Here is a 16,445-nt window from a genome sequence, read left to right as displayed (position 1 = left end):
GGCGGTGGTGGCTGTGGTGGCGGTGGTGGGGTGGTGGCAGTGGCTGTGGTGGCGGTGGTGGCGGTGGTGGCGGTGGTGGTGGTGGCAGCGGAGTGGTGGTGGTGGCAAGGCTAGTGGTGGTGGTGTTACAAATTTACACAATCAGTCCTTTATGTTACAAATTTACACAATCAGTCCTTATTTACTAACTGACTTAACTGGGTTATGATTTTTGGACTGAAATGGCACCTTTCCAGAACGTGGGGGACGAAAATGGCGCATTTTTGAAAAATGGACTGAAATGGCCAAAGTGACCAAACCACAGGGACGAAAATGGCAGTTAACTCTTAAAACTAAAAGAATGAAAATGTACTATTTAAAACGATTACAAAAAAACTATGAGACCAAAGCTGATTGCGATATATTTTCTTTTTGAGTAAATTACAAAAATCGTCCTTTATGTATGTCACTTATTGCAAACTGTGTCCTTTGTCTTCAATAATTACAGAAAACATAGCCGATGTTTGCAAACCCTTGCAAGTTATGTCCTTTAGCCCTAACTCAGTTAATTTTTTATGGTTAAATCTGACCAAATGGACCCTATATAAGAGTATTTTGGTCATTTTACTCTCATATGGGTTGTATTTGGTCAGATTTAACCACAAAAATACCTTCATGTGGGATCCATTTGGTCAGATTTAACCACAAAAATTAACTGAGTTAGGGCTAAAGGACATAACTTGCAAGGGTTTGCAAACATCGAGTACGTTTTCAGTAATTACAAAAGACAAAGGACACAGTTTGCAATAAATGACATACATAAAGGACAATTTTTGTAATTTACTCTTTCTTTTTAAATGATTAACAAAAGCGAATTTTATCAATCACGGGAATAACATTGTGTTAAGTTATAACCCATAAATTACAACACAGAATGTTACGATCAAAAAGAAGAACAGAAGAAATCAGAGAGGGAAACGTTATTCACATTGATCGATGGTTTCGTTACAATAACAAACCCTAGTTATAACCGATCTAACAAACAGTTTTAACTACCAGCCCTCTAACTATTACAATGTTACAAAACAGCCCTTGTAACTTTTAACAACCTTCAACTAACATTTAAAATACTTTGTAAGTTGCCATTTTTAGTCCCTGATGTTTATCTTCGTAACAATGCTTCCCCCTTTAAGAATTCTTGTCCTCAAGAATTAAGATCAAATGATGGATATGAGCGAATAAAGTCATCAGAAGCCATCCACGTCGCATCATGTATGGGGTGATTCATCCATTGGACCAAAAACTTAACAACCGGCTTATTACCTTGTCTAGCCAACTTCCGTTCTAAAATTTTAAAGGGTTGTAATCCTGATGAAGATTCCAATGGCCACACAGGTGCAGTCGCAGGAGGACCAGGAGCTGCCTTCAAAAGAGAAACATGAAATGTTGGATGAATTAACGATCCTTCTGGCAATTTGAGAGTGTAAGCAGCTGAGCCAATTTTAGCCATTATGCAGAAAGGTCCATAATATTTTGGGGACAACTTAGAATATTGTGAATTCGAATGGTAGACTGCACATATGGGTGAAGCTTCAAATAAACCCACTGGCCAACCTCAAAAGATCGTTCTGAACGGTGGGCATCTGCTAACTGCTTCATTCTATTACGAGCTCGGTTCAAAGATTCTTTTAATTGACTCACCATCACTTCTCTTTGTGCAAAGAATTGTTCAACTGCAGCCACTTCAGTTATGACAGGTACATGTGGTGAATGGATAGGAGCATTAACTCCAAACAAAGCTTTATAAGGAGACATGTTAATAGCCGAATGTCAGCTTGTATTGTACCACCGTTGTGCCAAAGGAAGCCAAGAGCTCCAATTATTCGGCTCATACATCACCATACATCTCAAATAAGTTTCCAAACATCTATTGAGAACTTCTGTCTGACCATCTGTTTGAGGATGGTAGGCAGTTGATAATGCTTGTGAAACCCCTTGCAAACGAAGAAATTCCTTCCAAAACTTACTGAGGAACAATGCATCTCTATCAGATACAATAGTTTGGGGGCAACCATATATTCTAAAAACATTATCCAAAAGAACTTGTGCTACTTGAGTTGCTGAATAAGGGTGTTTCAGTGGCATGAAATAAGCAAATTTTGTGAGTCTATCAATGACTACAAAAATTGTATCAAATGATCTGGATTTTGGTAAGCCACCAATGAAATCCATAGAGATGTCCGTGAACAAAGATGAAGGAACAGGTAAAGGATTCAACAGCCCAGGACTTGCAATCGTTTCATATTTCGCCTTTAGACATACTTCACATTTTTTTACAAACTCTTTGACATCTGTAGAAGCCCCTATCCAATGGAACATATCTTTGAGTCTTTGTCTTGAAGCATGAATGCCAGAATGCCCCCCTTGTGCAGAAGAATGACAAAGTTGCAGAATTTCTCTTCTTAATGAATTGTCATTAGGAATGACAATTTTGCCCTTTCTCTTCAATAAAGCACCATCCCATGAGTATTTATCCAAAGATGAATCACTAGGTAACTTTGAAACCACTTCCTGAATAAAAACATCTTTCAACACAGCATCTTTGATCTTTTGTAATAAAAGTGGTTGGAAACTTGAAACAGCTAATTCAAATAAAGCATTTCCATGCACTCTTGAAAGAGCATCTGCCACACCATTTTCTTTACCTTTCTTATACACAATATCATATTGATACCCCATTAACTTGCTAAGCCAAGTATGCTGTAAAGGGGTTGTGACTTTCTGTTCTAACAAATGTTTCAAGCTCTTTTGATCAGTTCTTATGGTAAAATGCTTCAGGATGAGATACTGGTGCCAGTGTTTAACAGCCATCAAAATAGCTAATAATTCTTTCTCATAGACTGATAAAACCAACTGTCTGACTGATAAAGCTTTACTCACATAAGCTATGGGATGTTGGTCTTGCATGAGGACAACTCCTAACCCTTTTGATGATGCATCTGTTTCCACTACAAACTCTTTAGACCAATCTGGTAGTGCTAATACAGGAGCCTGAATTAAAGCCAACTTCAATGTTTCAAAAGCTGATTGTGCCTCATTGTTCCATTTGAAAGCATCCTTTTGAAGTAATTGAGTTAATGGTTTAGCTATAGCCCCCCACTTAAACCCAAGAATCCTCTTAACTGTTTAACTGTAGTTGGAACTGGCCACTTTTTAACTGCCTCAATCTTGCTAGGATCAGTTGACACACCTGCCTTTGAAATCACATGCCCCAAGTATTCAACTTGTTTACCAGCAAAACAACATTTTGATCTTTTAGCCATCAAACTGTTTGTTCGAAACAATTGAAACACTTCTCTTAAATCAATCATGTGTTGAGTCATGTTCTTACTATAGATCAGTATATCATCAAAAAATATCAAAACTTTCTTCCTCAATAAGGGTCTAAAAACCTCATTCATCAGACCCTGAAAAGTTGCTGGTGCATTTGTTAACCCAAAGGGAAGAACTAAGAACTCAAAAAGCCCTTGGTGTGTTCTAAAAGCTGTTTTGTGAACATCATCAGGGTGCATTCTTATTCGATGGTAACCAGACCTTAAATCTAGTTTGGAAAACACTTCTGCTCCCCCTAATTCCTCTAGTAATTCTTCGATTAAAGGAATAGGAAATCTGTTCTTTATTGTATTATCATTCAATTTCCTATAGTCCACACAAAACCTCCAATTGCCATCTTTTTTTTTTTTTTAACTAGGACTACAGGTGATGCAAACTCACTAACACTATCTTGTATTATGCCCATCTTTTTCATTTCTTGCACCATTTTCTCTATAACATCTTTCTGACCCACCGGATATCTATATGCCCTTTGGTTAATTGTTTTAGCCTCATCAATCAATTTTATCCTATGGTCACATGATCTCCTAGGAGGTAAAGCTGTGGGCTCTTCAAATACATCCCCAAATTCATCTAACAACTTACTCAACACCTCATCATAACTTCATTGCTTATTTTTGCTTGATGTTGAAACACTCCATCTACTTTTGTTTGCATACTAAACATTTCAGCCTGTATGTTCCCATTCTCAAACCCTTCCCACATTTTCTCTAAGGACACTAGAGTCAACCCTTGGTTATTTGTGCCTTTTAATTCAAACTGATTATTGCCCAAACTAAATTTCATGACTAATTCTTTAAAGTTCCAACTAATGTCACCCAAAGTACTCAACCACTGAATTCCTAAAACCATATCATAATTTTTCAAAGGAAGTAAAAGGACATCGGATTTATACCATACTCCTTGCATCATCCATTGGAAGTTTTGACATAGTTGAACACAAGACATCTTGTTACCATCAGCCACTGCAACAGATAAAGATGGAACTTCAATTGTTGGGCACTGCAGTCTTCTTGCCAGATCTTCATTCAAAAAATTGTGTGTGGACCCAGAATTTACTAGTATCTGCAACTGTTTTGTTCCAATTGTGCCAATTATTCTCATAGTATTGTAGGAAGGTATACCCAAAATTGCATTCAATGAAATTTGTGGAGATCCTTCCATTTCTTGAACTTCAATGACTGAGCTGTTACTATCGGGTTCTTCTAATTCATCGTTTTCAATTTGAAGTACATATAACTGCTTGTACTTACAGTTATGTGTGGAAGTGTACTTCTCTGGACACCAAAAGCACTCACCTCTGGCCCTTTTCTCCTCAGTTTCTTTGGTTGATATTTTTCGGATAGGCTTCACCATCTTTGACATTGGTGGAGTTGGTAGCAAAGACAGTGTGTTGGTGTTATTAGCAGGCAGTGTATTAGACTTGTAAGAACTCACCATACTTGTAGAAGTGTTTCTTGCATTGTTACCTTGATAACTGTTGCTTAACATAGGTTTCTTGACTTCTTTGTTACCAAATAAAGTTGTATACACCAATTCTTGTTGTTTTGCCATTGCAATAGCATCTCTGACCGTCTTAGGCTTGAACATCTTCACGAGACATATTACTTTCGGTTTGATACCAGCCACAAATAAACCGGCTGCATATTCTTCACAAAGTTTCACCCTATTCAGGAGGGCATCAAAAGCCTCGCAGTATTCTTGCAGAGATCTTGTTTGCTGTAAATTCTTTAGTTCTTCTATAGGTTCTTCATTCAACCTATTAGAGAACCTATTCTCTATAGATATTACATAATCCTCCCAAATCATGTCTTCTACCAACTGATCTTGACTTGCAGCAAAGGCCTGATGCCATTGCAGTGCAGCACCTTCTAGGTTAACAACCGCCACTTGAACCTTGTTTTGATCGGGAGTTTTATCGATGGCAAAGAAATGATTACATTTGTAAATCCACCCCTCGACATCTTCTCCATTAAATCGAGGAAAATCCAATCGCCCTATTCGAACCAATCGATTGTCGCCATTTCTTTCTCCTCTGCGGTTGTTGTTCATCATCTCTTTCATTTCCCTTAATTGCGCACACAATACAGTCATCTGAACCTGCAAATTTCTGATGTGTGTAGCATTATCTTCGAGAATTACTTGTTGCGTCTGTATTAATACCGTGTTATCTTTTGCAATCTTCTCAACTCTTTCGAGTTCCTGTTGCCTGGTTATAGTCGCCATTGTTGTTGTCTGTACCGAATTCAAAATTGAACTGAAACTTCGCCGGATTATGATCGGAATCTAGAGTGCCGAGGATCGGACAGCTCTGATACCAGTTTGTTACGATAAAAAAGAAGAACAGAAGAAATCAGAGAGGGAAACGTTATTCACATTGATCGATGGTTTCGTTACAATAACAAACCCTAGTTATAACCGATCTAACAAACAGTTTTAACTACCAGCCCTCTAACTATTACAATGTTACAAAACAGCCCTTGTAACTTTTAACAACCTTCAACTAACATTTAAAATACTTTGTAAGTTGCCATTTTTAGTCCCTGATGTTTATCTTCGTAACACAGAAATAAACACACTCAAGCTCAATAGATCAAAACTACACCAATTCTTGACCATAGGTAGCTCAAAATTCTTTTATCTCCTCCTTCAATGAAATTAACTGGCTAACCAACTAGGAGAAAAACAATAGATAAATGTAACAAACTATCACTCTTATCCTTCAAATTATATTTAGGCTTTAACTCGTTGTCTGCAACAATTCCTCGCCGCTCCACCATCAGACACCAGTCACATTCCCAAATATAACTCTCAACGATTAGGTCTCTCTAATCAATGTAGTCTATAAATTTTTTTATCATATGTTTGCCCATTGATGAGTCATTTTTATTTTTTTATTTCACTTTACCATATGTTGGTTGACTAATGATTTTAGAATGAGCATTTGGTACTGGATACTGCTATCGAACCATATCGGTATATCTAGTACCTCTTTCTATTTTTTCTGTTTTTCGATAGCGATACCAATTTTACCGGTATTTGGGTACCACTATCGGGATGAGTCATTTTACATTTTTACTGACCGCGTGGCACGTAACATAATAATATGTCTAAATCAATTTAATAATCATAATGACTTTTTAAGATCGCAGAGAAGGCAGAAGAAGAAACACTACATTGTTCTTTGGTCCTCCGCTCTCAACCGTCTACTTCCGGCGAATCTCATACTCTGTGCGCTAATGGCGAATATAGTTTTAATGCTACTGCTTTTGCATCGTCTCATTTTTTCTTCAATCGCTCAAGAAACCTTTGACGTTCGTCAACACCTGTCTACCGTAACAAGGTTAATTTCTCATCTTTTCATCGCTGCTTCATTTAGGGCTTTTTTCCGGTTAAAAATCTGTTTGTTTTCATCAATTAACGAACCAGTTGATAGGATAGATGATTAGATGTTTGTTTCTATTCAAATTAAAGTAATATGGAGTATCAGATGCTTAATTAGGGTGTTGAATTGATAGTATTGGAACTTTTAAAGCCACAGTAGGTTTCGGAGATATCTATGGAAGATGATAGAAGAGAGTGAAATGATTGAGATTTCTTTATGAAATGTTTAAGGTGAATAAATGCATCATGTGTTGTGAGTTTGATTACAAGTGTGTGTAACATTACATTTAGTTTGTGTAAATCTGTGTTCATGATATTATAATAGGGCTGATTGGTTGATCATTGATGTGTAACTTGGGAAGTGGTTTATGTTTCGGTTGCAGATACGAGGTCTCAAAAGGCATCAAAGAAAACGCTTTTGATTCTTCGAAAATTCCTGACCAATGTTCGCCGATCCACCTAAATCTTGTGGTATTTCTATTAGCTATTTTATTTTTATATCTCGGAGGTGCTGCTCATTTAATGACTAGCGCTGAGTCATGATTGATAATATCTAAAGATAGTGATGAGGTAGTCAATTTATCACTGAAGATTGTATAATGTTTATAGGCAAGACATGGAACACGTGCACCTACGAAGAAAAGAATGAGAGACTTGGAAATTTTATCCGTTCAGTTAAAATCCCTTATGCAAAATGCAAAAGAAAAAGGTTACTCTTTGGAGAAACTTCCTTCCTGGTTAACGGGATGGAGTTCACCTTGGAAGGGGAAAACCAAAGGTGGAGAATTAATAATGCACGGAGAAGATGAAATGTATAATCTTGGAATCCGAATCAGGGAACGGTTTCAGGAACTGTTTAGTGATGATTATCACCCAGACGTATATCAGATAAGGGCAACCCAGGTTCGGTGTCCATACTCTATAGCCAAATAAATTTCCTAATGATGGATAGCCGGTTTATTAAGTTGGATATTTGTAAGTTGTATTGGGTTCTTTAAGCTTTAAAAGTTAATAATTTAATATCTTTTCTAATTATGAAATAGATTCCACGGGCGTCAGCTAGTGCTGTAGCGTTTGGCATGGGGATGTTTAGTGGGAGAGGAAAAATTGGAGCGGGAAATCATCGAGCTTTTGCGGTTTTGAGTGAAAGTCGTGCAAGTGATATAATGTTGAGGTTTCATGATTGTTGCCAGAACTATAAGGTATGTAGTTAAGCTTCTTTCTTTTATTTTAGTTTTTTGAACAGTTAACACACACACACACCCCCATAAACCTACTACTATTGTTCTTGTAATTACAATTAATGCGTTAGTTAGATACAAAATATGCAAAAGAAATGGATAATAGGTGTTTCAGGTCAACACAACCGGCACAAGTCTGTTTTGATCTGAACTAAATATGACCCATACTTACTGTTACCTGTTAGGAGTGACAATTCTTATTGTTGGTTCATGTTAAAATATTGAATATTTGGTCCATGTAAATAGGTCTGGAAACGAACTGAACGAACACGAACAAGACCTTGTTCGTGTTCGTTGGTTAAGGAAATATATGTTGTTCGTGTTCATTTGTTAAGGAAATATATATTGTTCGTGTTCATTTGTTATATGTGTTCACGAACTGTTCATGAACAGTTACCGAATGAGATCTTCTGTTCGTGTTCGTTCGTTAAGGAAATGAACGTGTTCGTGTTCGTTTGTTAATTTAAGATAATGGATGTAAACGAACGCAAACTAATGTTCATGAAGACATGAACACAAATGAAAACAAACGGCAGGGGCGGACCTATGTACATACAAGGGGCAACGCCCGCTACCGCTTGACGCTCCGGCGGTAGTGTAAAATTAGTGTAAATTTTGAAAAAATTTGACGTTTTTTCGATTTCGTTACCGCTTATTTATAAAACGTTACCGCTACGAACGAATCCTAGATCTGCCAAACAAGCATTCATGAACATAATATATGATACACTGAAACTTGGTAAATATATTATTTGTCAAAAATTTTAAGTGTTTAAATATAAATTAAAAATACTAATGAACTATCGAACACAAACGAACATGAACAAACACGTTACCGAATGTTCACGAACATAAATGAACAAACGTGACCCATGTTCATGTTTGTTCATTTAACTAAACGAACGAAATTTCTTGTTCGTGTTCGTTCATTTATTAAACGAACGAACACAAACGAACTTCCTGCCGAACTGTTCGCGGAACGGTTCAAGTTTTTATTAAGATATGATTATATGAAAGTTTAATCATCTAGGATCATCAATCATGAATGAACTTTTATCGAATCTTAGTGCTGGCTATTCTTAATTACTCTCCGTTTTGTTGCAGGTTCATAGGAAACAACAGGAACCTGCTGTTTTCAAGCTTAAAGAACCTGTATTAGATGAAATTACCCGTTCATTAGCAGCACGTTATGAACTTAATTTCACAATAAAGGATACTTCCACACTTTGGTTTTTATGCAAGCAGGTAAATTACTGTTTCTCGGATCCCACGTGTTAGAAAGTTGCGATATTCATGTATATGTTTTTGGTATCAAATTCGCAGGAAGCATCTTTGCTGGACATAACTAATCAAGCTTGTGGCCTTTTCAGTAACGATGAGGTACATATCTACACGTTATGAATTATCATCACACAATTAGCTATGTTTATGTAAATATTACTTAAATGTTGTTACAATATGAACTACAATGTCACCGTAGTTATCCAATCCTTTATAATAAAAGCTGACGTAACATGTGCATGTGTAGGTAAATTTGTTAGAATGGACGGATGATCTGGAGATGTTCATATTAAAGGGCTACGGTAAATCACTAAATTATCGAATGGGAGTGCCGTTGCTGGAAGATGTCATTTCGTCTATGGAGGCCGCCATTAAAGCGAAAGAAGGTAAAAAGGAACCCAGTATACTAAAAAACTATTGAGTAAAATGCCATTTTCGTCCCCGAGGTTTGGTCAGTTTTGCGACTTTAGTTCAAAGGTTTGTTTTTTCGCATCTGGATCCAAAGGGTTTAAAATCTTGCCATTTTCATCCGGCTCGTTAACTCCATCCATTTTTCTCCATTAAGTCAGGGGTATTTTTGTCTTTCTGTTAATTTAAAGGGCAATTCGGTCTTTTTCACTTAATGTACAAGCATTTAGCATAATGTACACGTATTCAAGACCCTTTAAGTAAAAAAAAAGACGGAAATACCCCTGACTTAACGGAGAAAAATGGATGGAGTTAACGAGCCGGATGAAAATGTCAAGATTTCAAACCTTTTGGTTCCAGATGCGAAAAATCAAACATTTGGACTAAAGTCGCAAAACTGGCCAAACCTCAGGGACAAAAATGGCATTTTACTCAAAACTATCTTATTTTATTTTATTTTAACTCGACTTACCCTTTTCAGAAGGATACGCATCCGGCAGTTATGAGAAGGCGAGGTTACGGTTTGCTCATGCAGAGACATTAGTCCCCTTTTCATGTTTAATCGGGCTCTTTCTTGACGGATCTGGTGAATGTTTTGTTTTCTCTGTTTATCAAACAATTCGATATGTATTTTGCTAAATTCAGTCTTTTAACATTTAATTATTCGCTATTAAATTCAGAGTTTGACCAAATACAAAAAGAAAAGCCCTTGGAATATCCCCTAAAACCCCCACAGAAAAGAACATGGAGGGGCAGCACGGTGGCTCCTTTTGCGGGAAATAATGCTTTAGTTTTATATAGCTGTCCGGAAAATAACACAAGCAAATACTTTTTGCAAGTATTACACAATGAGCAACCAATCCCAATGGCTGTAAGTCCTTTCTTTCTGTTACATAGAGAACTAATGATCATTTCTATGTGTTCGCATTTGCGTTGGTTTTTTAATTTTAGGATTTTATTACATTGTAAACAGGGATGTGGGGGTACTGATTTCTGTCCATTCCAAATATTTAAGGTACTTTACTCCCATTAACTCTCTCTTTCTGGTTTGTTTTTTTTTGAACGGCCAACAGAATCAATCCCGAGCACTCTCGGGGCATCCACTGGACCAAACGGAGTACTCCGAGAGTAACCCGAGTCCACCACTAATTCCGGGGAAAACCCGGTAACCCATCCGTTTGTAGGCACGACGGTGAAATTATTGGTAAAACCCGTTTGGCTCAAGGATCGAACCCAGGTTTCCCTGGGTCTCCTATCATTGCCCACCAGTGCCTCACTCTGCACCAAGTGGGAGTTGAACCTGCATCTCCCAAGAGAAATGCAAGCCTTCCACCGCTTGATCTAGAGATCATTGGCAAACTCTCTTTCTGGTTTGTAAATTTGGTTTTTTATGGCTGAATGATTCTTTTTTTTTTCTCTTCAGGAAAAAATAGCAGCTGCACACTTGAAGCACAGCTACGATTACCTATGTAATGCCAGCATGGAAAAACAGCCAGGAAGTAAGTCGTTTGTGAGCCAATTATTTGAAATGCTGAGTTGGATTTTATCGGGAAAGAACAAGGATAAGGCGTCTCCAAAAGTAGAGCTGTAAACAGACCAATTCACCGGTTTTAGCCTCGAAAACCAGCGTGTCGTTTTGTGGACCCGTATGCCTCCGGAATGAGTATAGTTTTCTTTTGTTTGTTCACCTCGGGGTAATCGTAATCTAATCGAAAAGATCTTTGATTGTAGGATAGACGAATAATTTGATTCATGTTTTATATCAACAAAATGTTTTCATATGTTGTAGTTATACCTGATCCGTTTCGCATTTTAACACGAACCCATTTGGACAACAATATAATTGAGAACAAATTTTGACAAGAGAACTAGTGGAATACTCCACACGATGCAGCGGGATTTCAGTCCGTATATGTTCAGTTCATTACAGTATGAGCACTGTTATAGCAACCAAAAGAGAAACACAAAAATTAAAGTTGATATGCTCAAATGAATATTGACTCTGTTTTGCACATATTGAAGTTCTAAAAACGAATACTGGAACGTGTTCTGATAATATTGATACTGATACTGACGTTCGATCGAAATTGGTTTGCCTTGTCACGGATTACCGACACTCGTATTGCCTAAAATAAAATAAAAAAAAATTCGAACACAACTTCATCTTCAACAAAATTTATATATGCATGTCGAGAAGAAAAAATAAATTTATACATGCCTTTGGAGAAAAAAAAAATTTAAACACATACGTATTATGGGTAGGGTTCCAGCGTGAACAACCTCCCAAGAGTGAACTGCGTGAACAGATCTGGACCCTTGATTTCCTTTTTAGTTGTTAAAGGCATGATTGTAATTATATAAAAATTAGATTTAAATCATTATTTTAATAATTGAATTAAGTTACATCTTTCCTATTTTAAATTCATTATCCACAATATCTTTTATTTCATTTTTATTTTTCATATTTCAATGGTATACACATGTGTACTTGGATATGAATTGAACAGTACACATGTGTACTCGGCATGATACATATGTGTAATTAGCTACATAATACATACATATAAACAAAACCTGTAAAACTCTTTTATATTAAGCAAATAACAATTTCCATAATGTTTGCCAAACCAAAAAAAAAAAAAAACATACAATTACAAGTTCCAGATTCGTGAAAACAATAAACGCAACATAATTGGAAAAATAAAAAGACATAGTCTTTTACAACTATTCGCCGCGTTGTATGCTGAACCATCCTTATCAACCAAGCAAACAAACATACGTGAATCATCCTTATCGACCTCATACATGAATCATCCTTATCGACCTTCCATCTCCACTTTCCTCGTTTACGACGTCTCCTATAATAACACAAAAAACTCAGCAATTAGTACTTTGCATAATTCACAAGGGTACATCAACAACTTTACACATTCAATACACAAAAAAATATGAGATATCACAAAAACAGACGTTATACAAATGTGTAAATCGCAATAAAAACATAGCAAAGTCAGAATACACATGTGTACAGCGCCTTAAAAACAGAGCAAAATCAGAATACACATGTGTACAGCGCCTTAAAACCAGAGCAAAAAATCAGAATGCACATGTGTACATCGCCTTAAAAACAGAGCAATCCAACTGAATAAAACTAAATAGCTAGATAATAACAATTACAACAATAAACAAATAAGAATAACCTTATCTGATTGCTTTCAATTACAAACATCCTCCTACTTGTAAACGAGGCAAAAGAAGCCATAATTCTATAATTTAACTCATTGGGACATTTTATCAAACACCTTATCTGCAATATCTAACAACACTTTCTTTATACCAACTTAACACAATTTGATCCTCTGGTTATACAAGTGAGTCAATAATTAATTAGTAACAATTAATCAAATAATTACCATTTAATTAATTTAAAAAGATTATATCAACAGGACCCTTGTTATTAAAAAAAAAAACGAAACAAAAAAATCATTTAACTTCAAAAGGATCCAACCTTATCTTCTGCTTCCCAATTGCTAGCCTCCACGAGCCTTCCAATCAAATACCCTTCTTCTATGATAACCTTATTCTTTTTCTTCTCAAACACCCCCATAAATTCATAATTGCCCCTAGTTAATTATTATCAACAGAGTTTTGAGTTTAATTAGTATTACAAGATACCCTAAGAAAAAGAATATATATGAAATTTGAAATCCACAAGAGAAGATGAAATTTTTACCTCTGGAAATTGGGGTTTTTGATGTTTGTGGGTGGATTGGATATGTGTGTAGAGGGAGGGAAGAAGAAAGTGGTTACGGTTGATAACTGTGTGGTTGTACAGGGAAGGAGAATGAGGACGAAGCTGTGTGTTTGTGTGATTCTATACCTCTCGTCGATGTTGCAGAAAGATTGAAGGGTTGACGGGCGTCTATCTGGATCTGGGCGATGAAGGTGAGAAAGATTGAAGGTCAGAGATAAAGTTGGATCTGGGCGATGAAGGTGAGAGAAAAGATTGAATATTATGATTTTTCTTCGATTTGGATCTGGGGGATGAAGGTGAGAGAAAGTTGGATGATGAAGAAAGATTGAATATGATGATTTGTGAGAGAGAACGAGATTTAAGCAATCAGTTTAAAAAGGAAATTACACATATACCCTTATTCATTTAATTAATTAGTAACAATTAATCAAATAATTACCATCATGCCATTGACTTAAAATCTCAAGATGATAAAAACCAAGGGCCCAGATCAGTTCACGTAGTTCACGCATGGGATTTTGTTCACGTTTGAACCTAATCCTACGTATTATTATACAAACCAAGGGCCCAGATCAGTTCACGCAGTTCACGCATGGGATTTTGTTCACGTTTGAACCTAATCCTACGTATTATTATACATATATTAAAAAACAAACTTTGTGAATAGTAACTCAAGCACATGGTCCAGCCTCCGTTTTTGACTTGATCTTAAATATAACAAATTTCAACTTTAAAACAAAACTCAACTTGGTAAATTGGCTTTCTTGGGCACCTATAAGACTAGATACCCGAGTTCGAATTCTACTATGTGCATTTTTTTATTAGCATTCATTCCACAACCTTCTTCTCTCAACCATTCATTCTAACATGGCAGCTACTTCAGTCTTCATGTCAACCCCCGTTGCACGTCTCACCACTCAACATCTCCGAAAAAACATCAACTTCTCTGTCGTTAGGTGCATGTCACGAGATCAACAATCTTCAACCGACACTTCCAAAACTCCAGCAGCACCAACTCCGCCACCGAAGAAGGTGAGCACTAAGTTCTCCGACGTCTTGGCGTTCAGTGGGCCTGCACCGGAGAGGATCAACGGAAGGTTAGCGATGATAGGGTTTGTGTCGGCTATGGCGGTCGAGTTAAGCAGCGGCCAAGATGTGTTCGCTCAGATCTCACACGGTGGAGTTCCGGCGTTTGTAGCGACGAGTTTGGTGTTGTTGCTGGCGTCGTTGGTGCCGTTGTTTAAAGGGGTAAGAGCGGAGTCGAAGTCGAGTGGGTTGATGACGTCGGATGCAGAGCTGTGGAACGGACGGGCTGCGATGTTGGGTTTGGTGGCTTTGGCTTTTACTGAATATGTGACGGGCAGTGCCCTTATATGATGAGTTTTGTTATAAAAACAAAGAGGCTACAGGAACTTATTTTTAAATCGTGGTGTTTGAATATCGAATTAGAATGTTTGTAGAAATGTGCTTTAAAAGCTTGTAAGTATATGAGTAAATGATGAAATATTTTGATTTATGAATACTCTTGCCTAAGTATATATAATTGTCAAAGTACATATATCGACTTATGATGTGCTATAAGTAGTCTATCTATTATGCAATACATCTTACCCTCCTAGACCCTATCAATAGCTTTTGTACGGTTGTTGTTGTTGTATGTGCTATCTTACATAATGGTTTCATCTAAGACTGTAAACGAACCAAATGTTCAGCGAACAGTTCGTGAACCGTTCGACGAGAAATTTGTTCACTTTCGTTTGATTAATGAACGAACAAGAAATTTCGTTCGGTTAATGAAATGAACGAACACGAACACATGTCTTGTTACCTATATATTAAAAACTTAAGGTAATGAACAGTAACAACATATATTATATATATATTTTATATGCTAATAACATAATATAATTTTTAATATTATAGTAAATATATATAGTTTTTTAATAATTTTATTATTTTATATTAAAATAATAATTATTTCTTTACTTTTAAGGTGGATAAGCTTTGTGTCAATCAGTACTTGTATCGAAAATACATGTACGGTCTGGTTCGTTATCGGTACATGAAGGTAAAAAACGGCACCAGCCTGGTACAATTATCGGTACATGAAGGTAAAAAACAGGCACCAGCCTGGTACAGAAAACGCCAAAAGTTGGTACCGAAATGATTTTGAAAATCTTTTAGTTCGGGAAATTCGGTACTTCTACCCGGTACCATTTGCTCATCTCTGATCATGGGTACCGTACGAACAACAACGGTATCATGCAACTTTTTTTGTTTATTTTCTTCAACTTTTAATGATTTCTTTTTTTCAGTTTCAGGGGTAGGGATGAGCTCGGTGCCAACCGATACCGATACCGAAAATACCGGTTACGGTACCGGTATATGAAGGTAAAAACCGGTAGGCGCCAAAAGTCGGTACCGAATTTGTATTTAAGATCTTTCGGTTCGGGAAATTCAGTAAACAACATCATTACCATAAAACTTTTTTAGTTGATTTTCTTTCGGTTATCTTTTAGTGTTTTTTCTATATTTTCTTTTTATTCTTATCAGTAGTTTCGTGCGCAACGCCCTCGTAGTGATTTCAAAACACATGTAAACACAGTTTAAATAACAAAAGAAGTTCGTCGCAACGCGACGACTGTGAAAAAACCTAGTTTAGTTGAAAAATCAATTGGTTAAATGCGTGTATTAATTTACTAATATAACCTTGATCTAATAAAATTAATATGGAATGATCTAATGGCTGAGAATCTTTCTCACCTTTCTCACAATTTATGTCTTTTTTACAGGACTAATATAACCTTTCTCACCTTTCTCACCTTTCTCAAATTAATATGGAATGATCTAATGGCTGAGAATATATATATATAGGTAAAGGATCCTGTAAAAAAGACATAAATTGTGAGAAAGGTGAGAAAGATTCTCAGCCATTAGATCATTCCATATTAATTTTATTAGATCAAGGTTATATTAGTAATTATACAAACAAACCTAATTAAGGT

General features: G+C 36.4%; 2 protein-coding genes across 2 annotated transcripts; both read left to right on the top strand.

Annotated features, from left to right (window-relative positions):
• Positions 1-6,526: 6,526 nt before the first annotated feature.
• LOC110872695 (multiple inositol polyphosphate phosphatase 1) lies at positions 6,527-11,549 on the top strand. Its single transcript, XM_022121554.2, has 11 exons — positions 6,527-6,715; positions 7,140-7,227; positions 7,366-7,659; positions 7,800-7,958; positions 9,102-9,242; positions 9,321-9,377; positions 9,526-9,664; positions 10,168-10,272; positions 10,367-10,557; positions 10,660-10,701; positions 11,110-11,549. The coding sequence occupies exons 1-11, from the start codon at positions 6,612-6,614 to the stop codon at positions 11,275-11,277; spliced, it is 1,488 nt and encodes a 495-aa protein (XP_021977246.1). The 5' UTR covers positions 6,527-6,611; the 3' UTR covers positions 11,278-11,549.
• A 2,598-nt stretch (positions 11,550-14,147) lies between these two features.
• On the top strand, positions 14,148-14,865 carry LOC110871051 (early light-induced protein 2, chloroplastic). The gene has a single exon (XM_022120031.2). It carries the CDS (start codon positions 14,308-14,310, stop codon positions 14,815-14,817), a length of 510 nt encoding a protein of 169 aa, XP_021975723.1. The 5' UTR covers positions 14,148-14,307; the 3' UTR covers positions 14,818-14,865.
• The last annotated feature ends 1,580 nt before the right edge of the window (positions 14,866-16,445 follow it).

Source organism: Helianthus annuus, chromosome 8 (genome assembly GCF_002127325.2).
Source record: "Helianthus annuus cultivar XRQ/B chromosome 8, HanXRQr2.0-SUNRISE, whole genome shotgun sequence".
In the NCBI taxonomy this organism is placed as follows: Eukaryota; Viridiplantae; Streptophyta; class Magnoliopsida; order Asterales; family Asteraceae; genus Helianthus; species Helianthus annuus.
Note: the sequence above shows the minus strand (reverse complement) of the source record. Positions and strands in the feature narration are given on the sequence as shown.

Excerpts from the sequence above, each read along its gene's own strand:
- LOC110872695 (XM_022121554.2), top strand. The coding sequence starts at position 6,612 with ATGGCGAATATAGTTTTAATGCTACTGCTTTTGCATCGTCTCATTTTT. Across the intron at positions 6,716-7,139 it reads CACCTGTCTACCGTAACAAG|ATACGAGGTCTCAAAAGGCA; the intron begins GTTAATTTCTCA and ends TTTCGGTTGCAG. Across the intron at positions 9,665-10,167 it reads CGCCATTAAAGCGAAAGAAG|AAGGATACGCATCCGGCAGT; the intron begins GTAAAAAGGAAC and ends TACCCTTTTCAG.
- LOC110871051 (XM_022120031.2), top strand. The coding sequence starts at position 14,308 with ATGGCAGCTACTTCAGTCTTCATGTCAACCCCCGTTGCACGTCTCACC.